Source organism: Coccinella septempunctata, chromosome 1 (genome assembly GCF_907165205.1).
Source record: "Coccinella septempunctata chromosome 1, icCocSept1.1, whole genome shotgun sequence".
NCBI lineage: Eukaryota > Metazoa > Arthropoda > Insecta > Coleoptera > Coccinellidae > Coccinella > Coccinella septempunctata.
The window spans coordinates 41,609,675-41,627,688 of record NC_058189.1 but is presented as its reverse complement, the minus strand read 5'-3'; the positions used below and the strand labels follow the sequence as shown (position 1 = coordinate 41,627,688).

The 18,014-nt window shown below is 34.6% G+C and overlaps 1 protein-coding gene across 3 annotated transcripts in view; it reads right to left on the bottom strand.

Moving 5' to 3' along the window:
• Window positions 1-3,070: 3,070 nt before the first annotated feature.
• Window positions 3,071-18,014, bottom strand: part of LOC123322688 (melatonin receptor type 1B-like) — a 32,631-nt gene continuing 17,687 nt past the window's right edge. For 2 of the 3 annotated variants that reach the window (XM_044910673.1, XM_044910674.1), the window contains exons 2-4: window positions 11,193-11,376; window positions 8,617-8,810; window positions 3,071-6,586 (exon numbers count right to left, since the gene is read on the bottom strand). In XM_044910673.1, coding sequence (XP_044766608.1) covers window positions 5,682-6,586; window positions 8,617-8,803 — 1,092 coding nt within the window. In that variant the 5' untranslated portion in view covers window positions 8,804-8,810; window positions 11,193-11,376 and the 3' untranslated portion in view covers window positions 3,071-5,681. The remainder of the gene's footprint in view (window positions 6,587-8,616; window positions 8,811-11,192; window positions 11,377-18,014) is intronic. The other variant, XM_044910675.1, reaches the window with a different exon arrangement.

The following is an 18,014-nucleotide window of genomic DNA, read 5'->3' as shown; positions in this document are numbered from 1 at the left end:
ATAAGATTAGCATTTCAAGAGACAAAAAATTTACAGAGATGACAGAAAAACTACACTGATGCGGAGTCGAGAAGATAAGTTTTGATCTTTTTCTTGAACATATTTTGATTCAATAGTTTCAAATGATCAGGAACACCATTGTACAGCTTACATATATTATAACTGAAACTTCTTTTAAATGTAGATGTTCTGTGACGGGGGCACGACAAAATATTTCTTCGACGTATGTTGATGTTATGTACGTCTGTTCTGTATACCAATCTATTAAAGAGATATGGTGGGCTTCTCTTTAGAATGATATTGTGAAATGCACATAATGAAAAAAATTCAAAGGAAATCCTCATCGGAAGCCAACCCAATTCTCCCAACTTATGAGACACATGATCAAACTTCCTAATTCGATAAATGAACCTAATACAGGAATTCTGTACACGTTGGATCCGGTCCAAAGTTTCTTTGTCTAGACAAAAACTATAGACAGGTGAACAATAAGTGAACTGCGACAGGACCAAAGATTCGCACAGAACCCTCTTAGTATGCACTGGAAGGCCCGACCTATGTGGGTACAGCAATCTTAACGCACCATACGCCCTCCGAACCACACTCACCACGTGCTCACGAAACCTGAGAGAATCGTCTATTATCAAACCCAAGTCTCTTGCGTTATCAACGAATTGAATGCCATCATTATTTATTGTCGGTTTGTATCTGTCCTTAATAATTTGTTTGTTCTTGTTCGAACCAAATACGAGAGCAGATGAGTTTTTCGCATTCAGTTTCAACGCATGTTTCGCGGCAATGTCGGCCAGTCGATATTCAGATCCTCATTCATTTTCAATGCTGCATAATCCAGGTCGTCTATGGTGAAATCATAATAGAGCTGAAAGTGAAATAAATTCAATTGATGAATGGAAGTATAATTAATCGGATCGCTAATTCAGTTTTACAGTATGGCTAATTATTACAACAATTGAGATATATGCACTGAGAAATACAAACCTTTAGCAATGGTCAAATCACTGACAAACACTTTAAGTATCAATGATGATGCAAGTAGACTTACCAGTAGACTAGTGTAGGAAGCACGTGTATTGTGTGTAAGTTTCGTAGAGCAGCGTAGAGCGTGCTGTCAACTTAGGTATGGCTGATTTCACTAGAGTGATCAGAAACGAACTGACTGGTCAAAGTGTGTTCTCGCCGGCATCGCTTTTTAGTCTGTGGTCCAAAAGAGGGGCGTGGCCTCTGCACTCTTCTTCTTCCTTGACTGGCTTAAGTCTGGCAATATTGACCTCATTGCGCAGAGTCAGCAAGATGGGGTCAGAATATGAGCAAAAATCGAGGTAGACCATTTCGCGCATACAATTGCATTGTCACTTATATGACATAATATTAAACAATATGAGTTGAAAAATATATACACATATATATAAAGAACGGGAATAGAACAGAAAGTCATCGGCGTACATAGGGACCCTATGTATATATTGAATAAACGTGATGAACTGGCTGGTGTAAACCAAAAAAAAGAGAGGTCCGAGGATTGAACCTTGAGGAACACCATCCAGAATATTCCTAGCCTGGCTGGTTTTACCACCCAGTTTCACACTCTGGGAACGACCCGCCAGGTATGACTCGAAAAGGCGCAGAGCATTCCCACGGACTCCACACGATCCCAAAATAGCTAAAAGAATATCATGTTTAACCGTGTCAAAGGCCCTGCTAAAGTCTAGCAGAAACAAAGCCACACACTTAAAGTCATCAAGTGAGCGCAGGATATCATCCGTCACCCCCAGCAGTAGGCCAGTGGAGCTGTATCCCGGACGAAAACCCGATTGAACTCCAGGCAAAATCGAATTTTTTTCAAGATATTCGGCAAGTTGGTCAGCCATTATTTTCTCAAACAACTTGGATAATCCTGACAAAATGCTGATGGGTCTAAGATCAGAGAGTTGCTGAGGACTACGATTTCTGGGAATAGGGGTAACCTGAGCATGCTTCCAGGATGTAGGGAACTTTGAATCAAGCAAACTGTATTGAAGATGTTCACAATAAAAGGAAGGATAAGAGGACAACATATCTTGATAAACGATATCGAAAGATTATCGAAACCAGGAGAGCTATTTTTCAGATTCTGCAAGAGTTTCAGAACCGTTTCCTCATCTACAAGACGAAAATTGAACTCACAAATTATTTCATCCGATAGGTCGTGTTCAGTATAATGGACACAACACACAACCTATTTCTATCAAAAAACCCCGAGCAACGGTTTTTTTAGACTTGTTACTGCATCAAGATAGTTCAACTTGAGAGTAGGGGTAGTTTTTGATACCCAAATTATTTCATCCAATAGGTAATGTTCAGTATAATAGTAACAACCCATTTCCATCAATAACCCCGAGCAACGGGTATTTTTTACACTTGTTGACTTGTTACTTCATCATTTTCAGAGGGTTGGAGGAGAGGTAGTTTTTAATGCACGAATTATTTCATTCTATAGGTCGTGTTCAGTAAAGTAACAAACCATTTCCATCAAAAAGCCAACGGTTTTTTTTAAACTTGTTATTGCATAAAGATTGTTCAACTTCAGAGGGTTGGAGGGGGGGCAGCTTTTGATGCACAAATTATTTCACCCTATAGATCTCGTTCAGTATGTTGGTAAAAACTCATTTCCATGGAAAAACTCCGAGCAACGGGTTTTTTCACAGTGTGTCAAGATAGTTCAATTTCGGGGGGTTGGTGGAGATAGTTTTCGATGCAAAAATAATTTTACCCTATAGACTGTGTTTATAATGTTCGGAATAACCATTTTGTATCAAAAAACCCCGAACAACGGTTATTTTTACATTCTATGTAGTGAAAGAGAAAATGAAAAAACCGTAGCTGCTTTCACACCCGTAGCTGCATTCACCACTAGCCAACCACTGGTGAAACACCTTGTATATATATATATATGAACTATTCCAGAATTTTCATTCAGTTCACTGAATAAATGATGAGAAATTGCACAAATTCGGGAAAATCCAGCTCTTCTGGTTTTCCTATATCTATGTAAAATAAATGAAAACTCCAATTTTCATCATATCATTTTAATTTGTTACAAGTTTAAATATTTCTGATGAAACATCCAATCCAATGAGTTACAAATCAAATTACAACAACATCACTACTTCATTTCTATTTCAACGAAAATCATATACAATATGTAGGTATTACTATAAATAACTGGATGAAAAAAACAGCCAATACATAAACACTTGAACGGATTAACCAGAACGATTACTGTTAGACAGCAGAGTATATTGAACTCAATGATATTATATATATACATAAAAAATATCTTCCAAACTGATAAATTGCATAGCTTGATTATTTGCAAGCATACAGAGCGCAAGTCCATTAATATGAATATCATCGTGAATCGTGATTAACTGCAGGAAGTAGGAATATACATTAATATTTAATGCCCCATTAAGATTTAAAATCGTTTTTCAAGAGACAAGTCCAGGATTTAAATTTTAATGGAGTATTAAATTTCAACGGACTTTCCTGCAACTCAGCAACCTGAGCATTATTCAGAAAACTTTTCAATTCGTAGTTGGATTTGAGAAAAACTTCAGCGTTACTGAGAAAACTTCAACTTATTATTTCAGGACGAAATGTGTATATCGAAATCATCATTACATATTTATTATTTTCAATTCGGAAATATGTGTTATTATAGTTTTAATTCTCTGCAGCTAACGATAAAATATGTTTCATTTTATTGATTCAGGACTCGTGTTCTGCATGAAAATATTTCTCGGTGAGAAGACATGCTGAAAAGGGATAGACACTTGACCACAGTTTTATGCGAATTGTTTGTAAGATCCCATTACAATGGCATTAAAGAATATTTTGCTAGAATCGATATTTTCATTTGAACCTTGTTTAAATTTATATTCAAAATCGAATAGAATAGTAAACCAAAAAAAAACTTCGACTTCGTTTCATTGGTCTATACTCATCAATATACCATCAGGCAATATAATAATTATTCGTTTTTATTTCATTATACGGATGAAGTCTAATATTTGTATTTTATTCCATGTCTTCACTCTCATAAAATCTTATATTCGATAAATATATATTTATTCTTCTCGGAAAGAAAAATGAATCCAAAAATACTGTAATTCCTCAATGAACTCGTTTCTTTCGAATTTATCTGAATTATTATAAAAACAATATAAAATGGAAAATTCCTGCGACGCTTATGCACATTATTTATCTAGCACTTCAATATTTTCTCGAACAAGGGCAATAAGAAAACTACAAGTCTGGAATGAAATATTTACAGCCGTTAGTTTGTTCGGCATATTTAGCAGATGGTCAATTGCAGTATGAAATTCTTCAAACTGCTGATTAGGTATTCACATTTTCGTGTTGAAGATGAGAAGTTGATATGGAGTCAAATGAAACTGAACACCATGAAATAGAACCTGATCTGAGCTGTCGAATTTTGAAATTGTCACCTCTCCAAAAAGATGCATTGGTAAATTATTTCACCATGAATTTTAGATCGTGCGTAATTTTAGATAATTTGCTTCAGTAAAGCAACTGTCCGAAGCTTTGAACAGAGGATAGAACTGTGCATGGCTAATCACGGAGCAAATTTTAGACATATTATTGGGTGAAATGCGCTATTGAATTAATTTTAGTGAAGGAAGAACTCAACTAAGGATGATCCATATTGAAATAAATAATGAAATCAGCAATCATTTTTCAGGATGTGCAACCGTCGCGTCGATGAGACGGTTGAGAAATGAAAAACGTTCTCGACGCAGGATCAATCTTAGAACATAGATACATGGAATGGACCATCGAGATAGAATGGACGTTGAGTGCTACAAATGAATGTTTTGTGGTACACACATTCGATGTTTCTCTGTCTAGCGCGACACTGAGGCAGTGGCGTTATATTGAAAAATTTACATACTTCCTATCTAGTCGTACTGAAAATTGATGTGACAAAAATGTCCGAGTCAACTGTCTCAATTGTGATTGGCGACAATGAGCAACTATCTCAATCCAGTTTTTGGAATGTTTATTTTCCATTCCATGTGTCTATGTTCTGATGGATCAATGGGCCATTGAAGCTACATTCCGAAATATATTTGAAATACAGGTATGCAGGTTAGTATATTCCAGAAAAGTGTAATTGAGTAAACATAAGTTTTTTCTAATGGAATATAATAGCTTGCATATTTGAAAATTATTTGAGAATGTAGCTCCGATGAGGGACTCTAATGTTGAAGTAGAACAAAATAGGATCAGGGAAATAAGTTTGACAATACATATATACAATATAGGGTGTCACAGAATAAATGGATAATACTTAAACACCTCTGAATTAATGAGGTTCGGCAGTAATCTATCCTAGGGGTGGTTTAAAGAATAAAGCTTTATTTATTATAATATTCTGAAATTTTAAAGTCCCAATTCCAATTGCCATTTCTTGCGCACGCCCATGTTGATGATATATTGCCACTTACCCTCCTTTATAGAGAGAAAAAAAGATAAATGCATAGGAGTTCCGAAGTGTTATATTTCATAGCAAGATTGTAAATTTTTCATTTTGCCCTTGTTTTAAATCATCATTCAACCTATATCCATACACCTTTGGTGGAAGAACTAGTGTTTTCTCATCATAATTCATAAATATCTCCACCATTTGCCCGCGAAGTAGTACATCGTTTGAGTTGGCCTTCCCTTCCCCGTTGGGGGCTGCAATACATGTTATAGCCAGGTATAATATGAACTCTTACGTCTCCCGAAGGTCTAATGCCTTCAGGTCTGTGTCTCCTGGAAAACGAAACGGTCGTCTTGCAGCAGCAATAATGGAAGAGTTTTATGTAAGCTCCTCTAAAATGCCTATTAGTGATGCAATAAATTATGCTATTAATGCAGGACTTACTAATCCCTAGCCACGCAAAATTATAAAAAATTCTATTTGGTATTCTATTCACTGTGCCTACGGCTAAAACTACTCCAAACGGTAACCAAAACACTACGAAAAATATGAAACTGTATAGATTAGTAAGCATAAGAGAATGGTCCCATTTCACAGTTACAGGAATTTTATAGTTTGGTCTATCGATTCTAATACCCTTCATTTTGATATAAGTCGTCACAAAATAATACAAAGTCAAAAAAACTGGTAGAAAGACAAACACTACAGCAACGGTTATCTGGTAAGGAATAAGTCCAGGTGTTTTTCTTGTACAGTAGTCGAAAGAGAGTCTTGGGGCAAACTGCAATCCTGATGTTAAACTACTCATACTCCAAAATACTACTAGAAGCGTTGTTATTTTACCGGAAGTGAGTTTTGCATTGGCTTCTGCTGAGCAGCAAAGCCGGAGATAATTTTCACCAGCAACTGCTGCAATGGACAGTACGCTAACTAAAAAACATAGTGCTGCAAGGAACCACTGGAACCGACAAACTTCCAAACTATCTTGAATGCCAGCCAAAATAACAACGGCTGATGCTGGTACTACAAATCCAGTAACCAAGAAGTCAGCCAGTGCAATATTCACAACAAACGTATTACCTGAAAAAAAATATAAAAATGAAAGGAAAGAGGAGTATGAAATAAAATTATTCACCGGATTTTTTCAATTTCACTGATTCATTGTCACCAAGAAGAGTAGCCGCATATTGCAGCAATTCGAACGAGACTCAAAAATGAAAGTTGCCTATTTTTTATACTATCTTTGAAGGAACCCTCACCCTAACTAAAGGCGGTGTAATTAGACTTAGGAAGTAGGGTTCCCGATTAATTAATTAGCACCCCACTAGCTTTTAATTGGGCCAATACTCATGTCATGATAAATACAAGGTGTTTTCAAAGGTGATTGTTTTTCTTAAGTAAGAAGGTAGATCTCATCAAAATAAACTATTTCACTTCGATAAAATATAAAAGATGGCGGTGTTATCACCTCCTAAGATTCAGTGAAATTTCGATTTCAAGTCTTGAACTGTAGAACAAGACGGGAGAAAATGAAATAGATGACTGGATCAGTCATTGTTTCCGGTTCTGTACATTCGATACTACAGACTATCTGAAAAGTTGTATGGGGTAGTTTGAAGAAAAACTCTTCGTGCGAGGTGAGGTCAAAACTGTGTAAAAATACAAGCACGTATTAAACGTGCTTGTAACATATTTCGTTGAAAAAGTGCCCATTTTTATGTCAGAACAGGAAAAAGACTGTGGGTGAAAAAATTTTGTGACTAATGGTGGTATTCTGCTTTCATCTGTAAGCCAATCTGTAACTTTTCATAAGCTTACAGGAAAATTACAATTCTGGACGTTTTTAGTAATCTGTAGCTTACATGAATCCGTAACTATTTACGATTAGTAGTTCAAAAGTAACACTGTAAAGAAGATAGTTACAGGAACATTTCCAGAATTGCATTATTTTAGAATCTGTCAATCGGACACTGACAGATTGATCGTACGATACAAATTTGTAACTCACAGATGAAAAGCAGAATACAATCATAAAGCATATCTTATTAATTAGTATTCGAACGAATATTCAATTTTATTTACTCTGATTGAAAATATTTCTGGCTTTCCGAGATGACGAACTGTTTGAATTGAATTATAATGAAAACCCCATATAAATTAGAGGTTCTTGACGTACGATATACTTTTTCACCTTTTGAACTGGCCACTGAAACGGTGCAGACCCCTCTTAAGTAATGATAATCTAACTTTTAATCTAGACTCGAAGGGTGACTTTGATAACCCGCATGTAAAATGTAAGATATAATCAAAAACTCCCGAACCGCATACATCATTCTTGAATAAACAATTTAGTTGGACAAGCTAGTATGGGTTACTGTGATAAATTTTGGTTGGACGTAAACCACTTGATGAAATTCAAAATTATTAATTATCAATGTGACCCCAATCCGAGTATGACTTTAAGTGTTCATTTTTTATGTTTATGAATACATAATTGAATTTTTCTGGATATCCTGAATGTCTTTATTAGATATTCGAATTCTTTTTTTTTGACATCGAAAGTAAAAAAAAAGTTTGGATGTTATTCAATTTACGCTCGAAGAATCTATCAATATCACCTCATTTGGCGGTAGGTATTTTATTCACCACATACTCGTATTATACATAGGTACAAGAAATATTATTATTGTATATTTTCATGCCAACATATTAACATCGAACATAAATAATACAACAACTGTACTTGTGTACTTGATATCATTAACCTACGAGAGAAGATGGTAAAACTGAGCTTTAGTATGTATTATCTTGCAAATACCGTTTGATTTTTTGTATTTACAACTAAGAAAGCGAGTTCGTCGCAGTAATTTTGAATCAAAGAATCTTTGATAAAGACAATTTTCGATGTTGCTGCAAATGGTATGAGCAAAACTTTAAATTATTTCTATTCGGAATCAGGGTCAGATTTTGAATTGAACTAATCTGACTGGGTGATTTCATGTACTTAAGTTCAGTTGTGTTGAGATTTTAAACAAGTATGCTCTTGTGAATACATAAATTTTTTCCCCATCCACTTCTCATGATAAATTAAGATAATCATCTCTTCTCACCTTTTTTCCTCAAATAGTCGTCAATCATAACAGCACTTATCATAAAAACATTTCCGACACTCCCTACGGATGCCAAACAAACTAGCACTATCAACCTGGCCATTCTAGACCAGTCATCGCTCAAAGTAACAGGGGACATATATTCACTATCTGGAACATCCGTGCTATTTAACTTCACGAAGTTCATAGTTGATCTGAAAAAGAAGGCCAATGAGTATCGAAACATTTTGAGTTGACCGAAATATAAGAATAACCCGAAAACTAGTTTTTTCTACAATCGTGCTCGTTCAACCCATTTCCCGCACGCATTTCAAGTCGCAAAGGGTCACTTAACCAAACGGTGCGAGAAACATATTTCAAGCGCTTGTAACATTTCCACATTTCCTAACTCTTGCGGAAAGTGTCTTTCCCGCACTCAACTACTTGCCCGAACTCCGCTACGCCTCTTTCGGGCAACAACAGTTTCGTGCGGGAAAGTATCACTTTCTGCACTTATTAGGAAAATAACTGTTTTCGACTTCTTTGCCTTTTTACGTACTTTCCAGCACTCATTTCGGTGTGAAAAGTGAATTTCTTTCCTACTAATGGCGGAAAGTCATATATCAGGATCTGGACTATGTGAAGGAAAATGGAGAACGAAAGGTCGTAGGAAATAGTTATTCATGCAAACTATAAGGGATGTAACGATTTTGCTCCCGAAGGATAGCGAGGGCTAGCAAAAAAGTTTTATCAACAACGTCAGAGTGGCTTCAGAGTGAAAAGGGGTTCAACTCTTCCGGACTCCCCATACATTTCGGTATAAAACTAAAGGAACACAATAGATTCTAACGAGGCTTTTAAAAAGCTGGAGGCCGATTAGATGGACTTGTAAGCAGTTTTCTACCGAAATGTATGGGGAGTCCGGAAGAGTTGAACCTCTTTTCACTCTGAAGCCACTAAGGTTTTATATCTGTAAATGGTAGCACACTCATTTTTTTGCGTGAAGATTTCATGCCCAAATAAGTAACGATAGATAATAGTAGAGTGATGGTGAGATGAACATTTTGAGTACCTACAGCAATTCTTTTTTTTAGGAACCAACAATTGGCTCGTGTCTCCCTAACCCATGGTAGAGTTGAATAGGGAGCGAGAGGGACTTGACCATAAGTTTGTTTAACAGGAAAAACATTGAAAGAATCATCAGATGTATCAGCGTATGAAAAACATATTTTCTATTTCAGAGTCACTCTCACCTATTTCCGAGATTTTTTTTACTTTTTTGAACCTTTGTATATTTTTTTTTATTCATTATTATCACTGATCACTGATGATGTCTACCGACCCTAGCATGGGTCAAGTCTTCCGCACTCCCTTTAAGTCCATTCAACAGATATTTTCTTGACACTTTTACAACTATTATTAAAAAGGCTCATCATTTGTGAAACAATATTAATCAATGAAAGCAATAAAACTAAATAACACCACGCACACATTAAATTTTTCAATTTAATTTGTTACTTCCTAATAACAAAATCACGTTCAACCCTCTCACTCCCGAACTGTGCTGATGGCGGCCAAAATGGAGCAGCAACTAGTTACTTGTTACGAGTATGTCGCAAGCTATTTACGATACCGGTAGCGTGAAATTTGAATTGAAATAAGTATTTTTTTTTTCAATATCATCCGTCCCTAGATTTATCTCCCTGCTGCACAGATCCTAATTTCTTTTATGATATTGTCGAGTTTGGAAACTTTGTTTTATGTCCGTAAAACTAATTGTTTCTTGATGAAAAATTATAAACACATCGAACATGAACGGATCTCTTATGAATGAAATCGAAAAAATCTAATATGTGGCTCTCAAGACGATCAGACGATGCTCAATAAAAAAGTTCAGCATGAGGATTAATACAGTACACAATGTAAAAGGATATCGATTGAAATTCATTCTGGGAGGATTTTCCATTTCCTAAAACTTTTTAGGGTTTTCACTCCCAATCTCTGAAACAAAATCAATTAAAAAAGTGAAATAAGCGATTTGCTCCTGAAAAGTTTCAGGAAATGTAAGAGGAATAAGAATAAATATGAGGTTACGAAAATACAAATGTAGTTTAACATATGACATAACATAACATAACATAAATTTATTTCCAGAATTACAGAAAGAGTAAAATACTTCAGTTACAGAGATATATAAGGCTTTGATTTCAAAGAACATATACCCCCACATTTCATTTCTTCGAATCTTCAGCACTATCAAAAAAAAAGTAATAGTATTTTTTCATTTTTGACAGTGTGTGACTTTTGGATGAAGGCCCTCAAGAGCTTTGGTTGACATGAAAGATCCCCTTTAGTTTTCGTCAAAGAATCACCGGCTAAAACTTTCGCATTTATATCTACTTGGTAATACCCTATAGAAGTGAGCACAAATAACTCTGGAAAATTAGTGATGTCATTAAAAAGTTTATAACATATTGAGCATTTCCGGTATTTCCGGGAAAAATTTCCCTATAAATTTAGTTGAGAATGAAATGATGTACGATCATATAACGCTCTAAAAATTGAAAGGAACATTGGTCTATTATTTTTCCACTTACCAGAATTCTTAGAAAAATATTCTCTCCTTTACGAAGTTCCTCTAAAAATAGAGCTAAAGTTACCGTTTATCGAAATCGAATTCGAATGCTATTTCGCTAGCTACGTATGGAATTTCTGGTGTTTCCATGAAGTCCTGCTAATTATAAGAAATGTTCGTGATTTTGAATCCCACTTCCATGAAAACTGTAACAAATGGAAAATCTAATGAGTGATTGAAAATAGTCTGCGAACGAATATGATAGGGTGACAACCAATTGGTACATTAATATAGTGTGCGAATGGGCAATATCCTATAATGATAACCCTGGTATTAACCTTAAAACATTATGATATACAAAAAGATAATTGTTTTCGAACTTCAACTTAATTTATAATAAGTTACCACCATCTATTGATACACATACACAGTCAAAGCTGTTTCCTAGATGGGCATCATGTGTGCTCTGTTCTCTTGCGTTGTTCACTCTTATTATAAGACTTTTTCATTGACTCCTAAGGCCTTAGGATAATTCCATATGGCAGAATTATCCTTCTGAAATAATCTCCCAGCCACCTCCGCTTTTTGGAATCCACATCTCTATAATCACCTACTTTCAGCTTCACAATCAGTTTTTTCTAGTTCTTTCAAAGTCGAGAGATTCGGATTTAGATGCTATAAAATTATAATACACCTGCTTCTCTAACACGCCCGAATATTGAGGATAGTGTAGCTGTAGTTGAAATTATTACAAGTTGCAAAATCCCTTATCGCTATTACACAAAACATATAATATGCAAAAACGCCAACTATAGTCATAAAAATATACCACTAATAGAATTAGTGAAGATTTATATATTTCCACTCTATTTTGAAGTGTAAAAAGACGATATTATTCAACCCATACCAACAAGGGTAAGTTGGCGTTTATCCATTCAGTGAAATAATTTTTTTTTAACTCACAAGTGAAATAAAATAATATAAATATGAGCATGTATAAACGTCATCTTGCTCTTGTTGTTATATGTATTAAATAATGCCCTAGCAGTTAATAATCAATAGAATGGTCACCTTTCATGTCATTTCATAAATTATATAATTCCCTGGAAAGTGTTGAATCCTAATCAAAATGGGATAAAATTTTGTATACAACACTTGAGTTATGAATATTTATTCATTCGAAGAAATAAACATGCGAGCCCTTATGTCTCGAAGGTTAACCTTTCTTTTCATAAATAAACATTCATTCAACTCACTTGTTGTATGAATAACTATTAGGTATATGGTTTCCGAAAAAAAGTGCTTGCCTAGGGAGCTTGGAACATTTAGTGATTTAGTCCGGAACAGCCCAATTGAACTAACAATTCCTTTACTTACTTACTGAGAAACTATTTCTCATATGAAGCTTTGTTCTCTTATAAAAAGATTTCAGCAAGATGTTTTTATTTCAATCCCATAATTTCATGAAAAAATGGTGGCCGCGAATAATCTTTTTTCAATACTGGTTGTATTTTAAGGGAGGCTATTCTGCATTTGGTTATGCATAAGCCAGAGACAGAGACAGAGATGTCTCTGTGCATAAAGCTAACAAGGTGAGAATGTAGCCTAACTGACCCGTAATATCCATGGTTTGGTTTTAATAGGGCCAACGGAGTTGAGTTCCGCTGGTTTCCGCACCTCTAGCGGTGGCAATCAATTATCCCGTGTTGACTTCGACAATTTTCTGTCTCCGAGAGGGATGATTTTCACAAGGAGTTCACGGTGATTTCAATTAGAATTACACGGGCTTCGTGGTAAACTGTAAACTCGAATTTTGGAAAATTTTTCATATTGTTACCAAGGGTTAATACTGAATCGAAAATATGTATAAATGTATGAAATAGAGGAAACTGTTGAAAATTGGATAGTGTGATGAAGGGTGATTTTAGGGGAAAATGCACCCTCATCGAATATTTTCAGTTTCTAATTCAGGATTCCGACATCGTTCGGAATTGTAAACATTCCGCGGCGTTTTTATTCCGTGTTCAGTTCTGAAAAACGATGTCGCACCGTATAATTATTACTTATCCAGTACGTAAAGTAGACTGTATTATTTCACTCATCGTGTTACGCTCATCACTCAGCTGAATTTATAATAGTGCCTGTTGTGTTCCTTATTACGAGTCAACGAATAAATTTGTGAACTCCGATTTTGACGTTCACTGGTTATCGCTAACACCCCAGATAACGCCGAATCTTGTCTTCGACTTGAAGCTACCAGGGTAGGTTTGCTATTTTCCCTTCAAAGAATAGCTCTTCATTAGAAAATCTATGATATCGAATCGAAGTGACCTTTACTCGACAAGCCATTTCCACCGAGTTATTGTATAATTATGAAATAATGACACATAAATACGAGTTATGCCAAATCTCGTACTACTATGATATTTCAGAATTGATATGAATGCGTTCATGACACAACATCGCATTTCCACATACGAATACGTACGTTATGAATGTTATGAATATGTTATACCTATACATATACAGATATAAATATACAGATTTGTGGACTGTAAGTCATTAATTAGTAACTTGTGAATGTCCGGAGGATTGATAGTATTCACATCTTTCAGTCGAATAAATTTCCTGAGCAAATAGAAGCTCATCCATTTCCATACCAGTTCGTTGGAGAATTCGTAATATTCAGTAACAAAGATACCTAACTCTATCATATTGCATGTATTCGGCGTTCCCTTTGAGTAATAAACATTCCTTCGAAACATATTTTTATCTATATCTTTCCAAAGAGTGGATCTTTTTGAATAATGGGAAATGCCGAACCGAAAGAAAGAAATGTTGCGCAGAAGCCTGTGACTCATTCAATTAAAGGAGTCAATGGGCTATTTTCCTAAATTTCAAAATATATGTCATTAAAATACTTCCAACTCAAATATATCGAAATTTTTTTTTTCGCATTTTAACATATTACATTTTGTCTGTATTCACGGACGAAAATTCTGATGTCAGAAGTGCTCTCTTATGAACATTCTACGTCATTTTCACAATCCGGCAACGCCCATCGAGTCAATAATGGTCATGAAAGTTTTCTGATCATCATAGACTTAATAAATATCAAGTTTGCTGATCACATTTGACAAGAAAAACCAAGGAGATATACAAGGTGTACCTACTAAGTAAGAGGGCCTTTTAGACGTTTCTGAAGAACTTGACTTCTGGAAATCTGAAAATTTGGATCATGATATTATTCGACATTATCAACTGAGCTGAAATCGATGCTGAAATATTCTTGAAGGCTAAGCACTTTCAGTTATACAGGGAATGAACGTAAATTAAAAAAAAAAAATTTTTTTACTTTTTTTTTCCTGACATGATTTGAGCAGAAATATATTCGAAATTGAATACTCTATCATATCAGAAACGAAAAAATTGAAAAAAAAATTTTTTGAAAAATTTATTCCCAATCCACATAACTGAAAGTGCTCACGCTTTAAGAATATTTTAGCTCAGTAGATAATGTCGAACAGTATCATAATCCCAATTTTCAGATTTCAAATAGGTCCACTTCTCCAGAAACGTCTAATAGGCCCTCGAACTTGGTACACCCTGTATATACAGGGTGTTTCATTGGTAAATGAATATACAGTAACATGAGCTAGAGCTACCCTAGGCGAGTCCAAAAAACCCATATATGATAGGTCTAATCAATTCCATAACCGAGATACAGGGTCCTTCATGTAATCACCTAAAATTTCAATTTCTCATAACTTTTGAACCAACCAGTATAGTCGATTGATATATGGAATATATGATTTACTTGCACAGGTCGATAGATTCACATTTGAATTTCCAAAAAATTTCATGTCCGTAATTGAAAAATATGGGGCATCTTCCAAGCTGAGATTCAACACCCTGTATACCAAAATTTTTGGATTTGATGGAGATATTTGAAAAGAGCAGAAAATTTTCAATGAGATTCAGTCGATTTCATTTTCCCGCACGTCATTTTGCTCAATGGAAACTCCAGGGAAAGCGAAGTGAGAAATATTTTCTTGTTATGATAAATTCAAATTTTGGGTGAATACATAAGGCACCCTGTATCTCGGTTATGGAATTGATTAGACCTATCATATATGGGTTTTTTGGACTCGCCTAGGGTAGCTCTAGCTCAGGTTACCGTATGTTCATTTACCAATGAAACACCCTGTATATATCTCCCAAAGATTATATAATCTTTGATATCTCCATGAAGAAAAACCACATAATCCTTTATAGTTCTATGAGAAAAACAAACAATGACACAAAATGTCATTGGTTTCAAGAAGGTAAAGACACAGATTACAGAAACAATTTTTGTAATCTGTGGATATAGAATTCTATACCTTCTTGATCGGTTCCACTGTTGTCGAATTAACAAAAATTACTAGACTTTAGTGAAGGCATTCTACGTCACAAGCTACTACATAATCGAATGGTGTATTTCTGACTCTCTCACGTGTTGGATGACTTATGAAAAAAAGTTTCCATGAATAATTTTAAATTCCATTTTGGAGTTTTGGGAAACTAAATTCAATATTCTACATGGCCAAGGGCAAAAGGCGGCCAAGACTACAAATCCGCCATTGAGACTGTATCTATACTTCATTCAAATTTATTTTAGCAGTCGGTTGGCCATGAAATAATTTTCTCAAGCGTTTGTAACTAGAACGAAGTTAGGTTGGCACTCATGAAATGTCGTTAATGTCATAACGCCGTTGCCACAACTAATATCAATTTTTATTACGAAAATGCCGAAAGTGATTGAAAAAAGACAGGGTTTCAGGAAGTGCTATTTAGAATTCAGGTCCGCTCATTCAAATAGTTATACCCTGATATTCTAAAATCCACAATACGTCAGACGGTAGCGAACATATTCAATGTAAGAGAATTTATATAATGTTTCATTTGAATTTAAACGAATTATATTTCAGCAGGATATTTCCACAATCAGAAAGTTTCCTTCTGTTGGGAGACCCAAAAAAATGGTGGCATTTGAGAAATTTATGTTTGAGTGAATTAATGCGAAAAGTTTACTACAGGATTTTCGACAAATGTCATCGGAGAATAAGTTCCCTAAAACGGATTTTTCTATTTTTCATTTGACTTGCCCTATACAATGTAAATGTCTTAAGGTACTAATAAATACCTAATTATTATTATCACATCAATGTATTAAGCTGAATAGCCACAAATACGCACAAGTTGCCCTGTTACTTGTTTATACATGTGAAATTTTTGTTCAAAGGTGAAGTTCATCTTAACTTGAAATTTCCTTCAATTCCTTTCACTTATTTTGATGCAAGATGATTTTTGTTGAAGAATTTAACATTCTTGTAATTATCTGTTAATTCCTTCGGGAGATACCCATTCCCAGCCCATCATATGCATTTCATCTTCGGGTTAATATTTTTGAAATCTACAAATGATGTAAGCCAAAGAAGATAACGAAAATTAACTCTCCTCAAGCTAGTTCATATTATGATATTATACTGATCTCTTGTATTTTCCATGCAAATAACTGGATTTGGTATGCCTTCAATCAGTTTGTATAAACTTCAATTATGTTCGTCACATATTTTCCGAAGAGATTCGACATTGTGATAAAATACGTAATAACAGAAACTTTTACGTAGAACGGGCAACATAGCGTTGATTTAAAACCCAAAAATGTTTTGACAAGCTTCATAACCCCACATATTCGTACTATACAGAGTGAAATGTGTCAAATTTCCATGGCCAACCGACTGCTAAAATAAAAGTGAATGAAGTATATATGAGGTGACGCCCACGAGACCAACAAGACGAGACTTTATTAAAGTCTCGTCTCATCTGGCCGATACTGCCGATAAGACGAGACTTTATCAAATTATTAATTGTTTCCAATTTTTTGCCTTTGGTTTGAAGTATAATTATAATATCATATGAAGTTTTATTTATTGATTTGTTTCAAGAACTGTAGAAATTAATAAAGGAGAAATATCCATTGATCGTCCAACATCAGGAACGAAATAGTAATAATTCTTTTAAATTTGATAAATGAAAAGAATGCTTTCCGACAAAAATTCTTAAAGTTTTGGTTTCATTCGACTTATTCTGAAGTTTGTGTTACAATATCATGAAAAATTTTAGAAATTCGAAGTTGGGCCAAACGTTTGACCGTTAGCCTGTTTTTGTAAAAAAAACTTCATCAAAATCATGTAAACTTTATAAGGACAAATTTTCTTTCAATAATTTCTGAGGGGGTTAGACTTAAAAAAACAATGTTTCATTCAACATATGAATTACTTCAATGCAAACAATAGAATTTTGAACATTTGCCTACTTGATTTTTTCATGAATTATATTTGCGACATTTTCTATCTTTGTATACAACAAATTGTATTTTGAAATTTTTTATGATATTAAACGATTAATTGATAAAAATGGATTTCAAGATTTCAAGGAATATTTGAAGCCAGGCTCATTCTAGCTCTTCGAATTGGGTGTTTGTGTTATCAGCAATATTATTTCTCATGATGTGAATATACAGTATTTGATATTCAGGGTTTAATATTATTCAAAATACAATAGTAATCGGCGACGTTTCGGGCAGTACCCTTTTTCTAGCCTGTAAAAAACAATATACACAATGTAAAAACAACAAGAACAAACAAACAATTTATAAGTATTATAAAATTCTAGACACTTTGTTAGATAGAGACCTAATTCTTTTATTACCTTCGAAATAATTTATTTTAAGTTATTTCCCAACTTAATTGTTGGATGTCTTTTTTTTTTTTTTTGGTGTAGCAGGGGGAAAATCTGC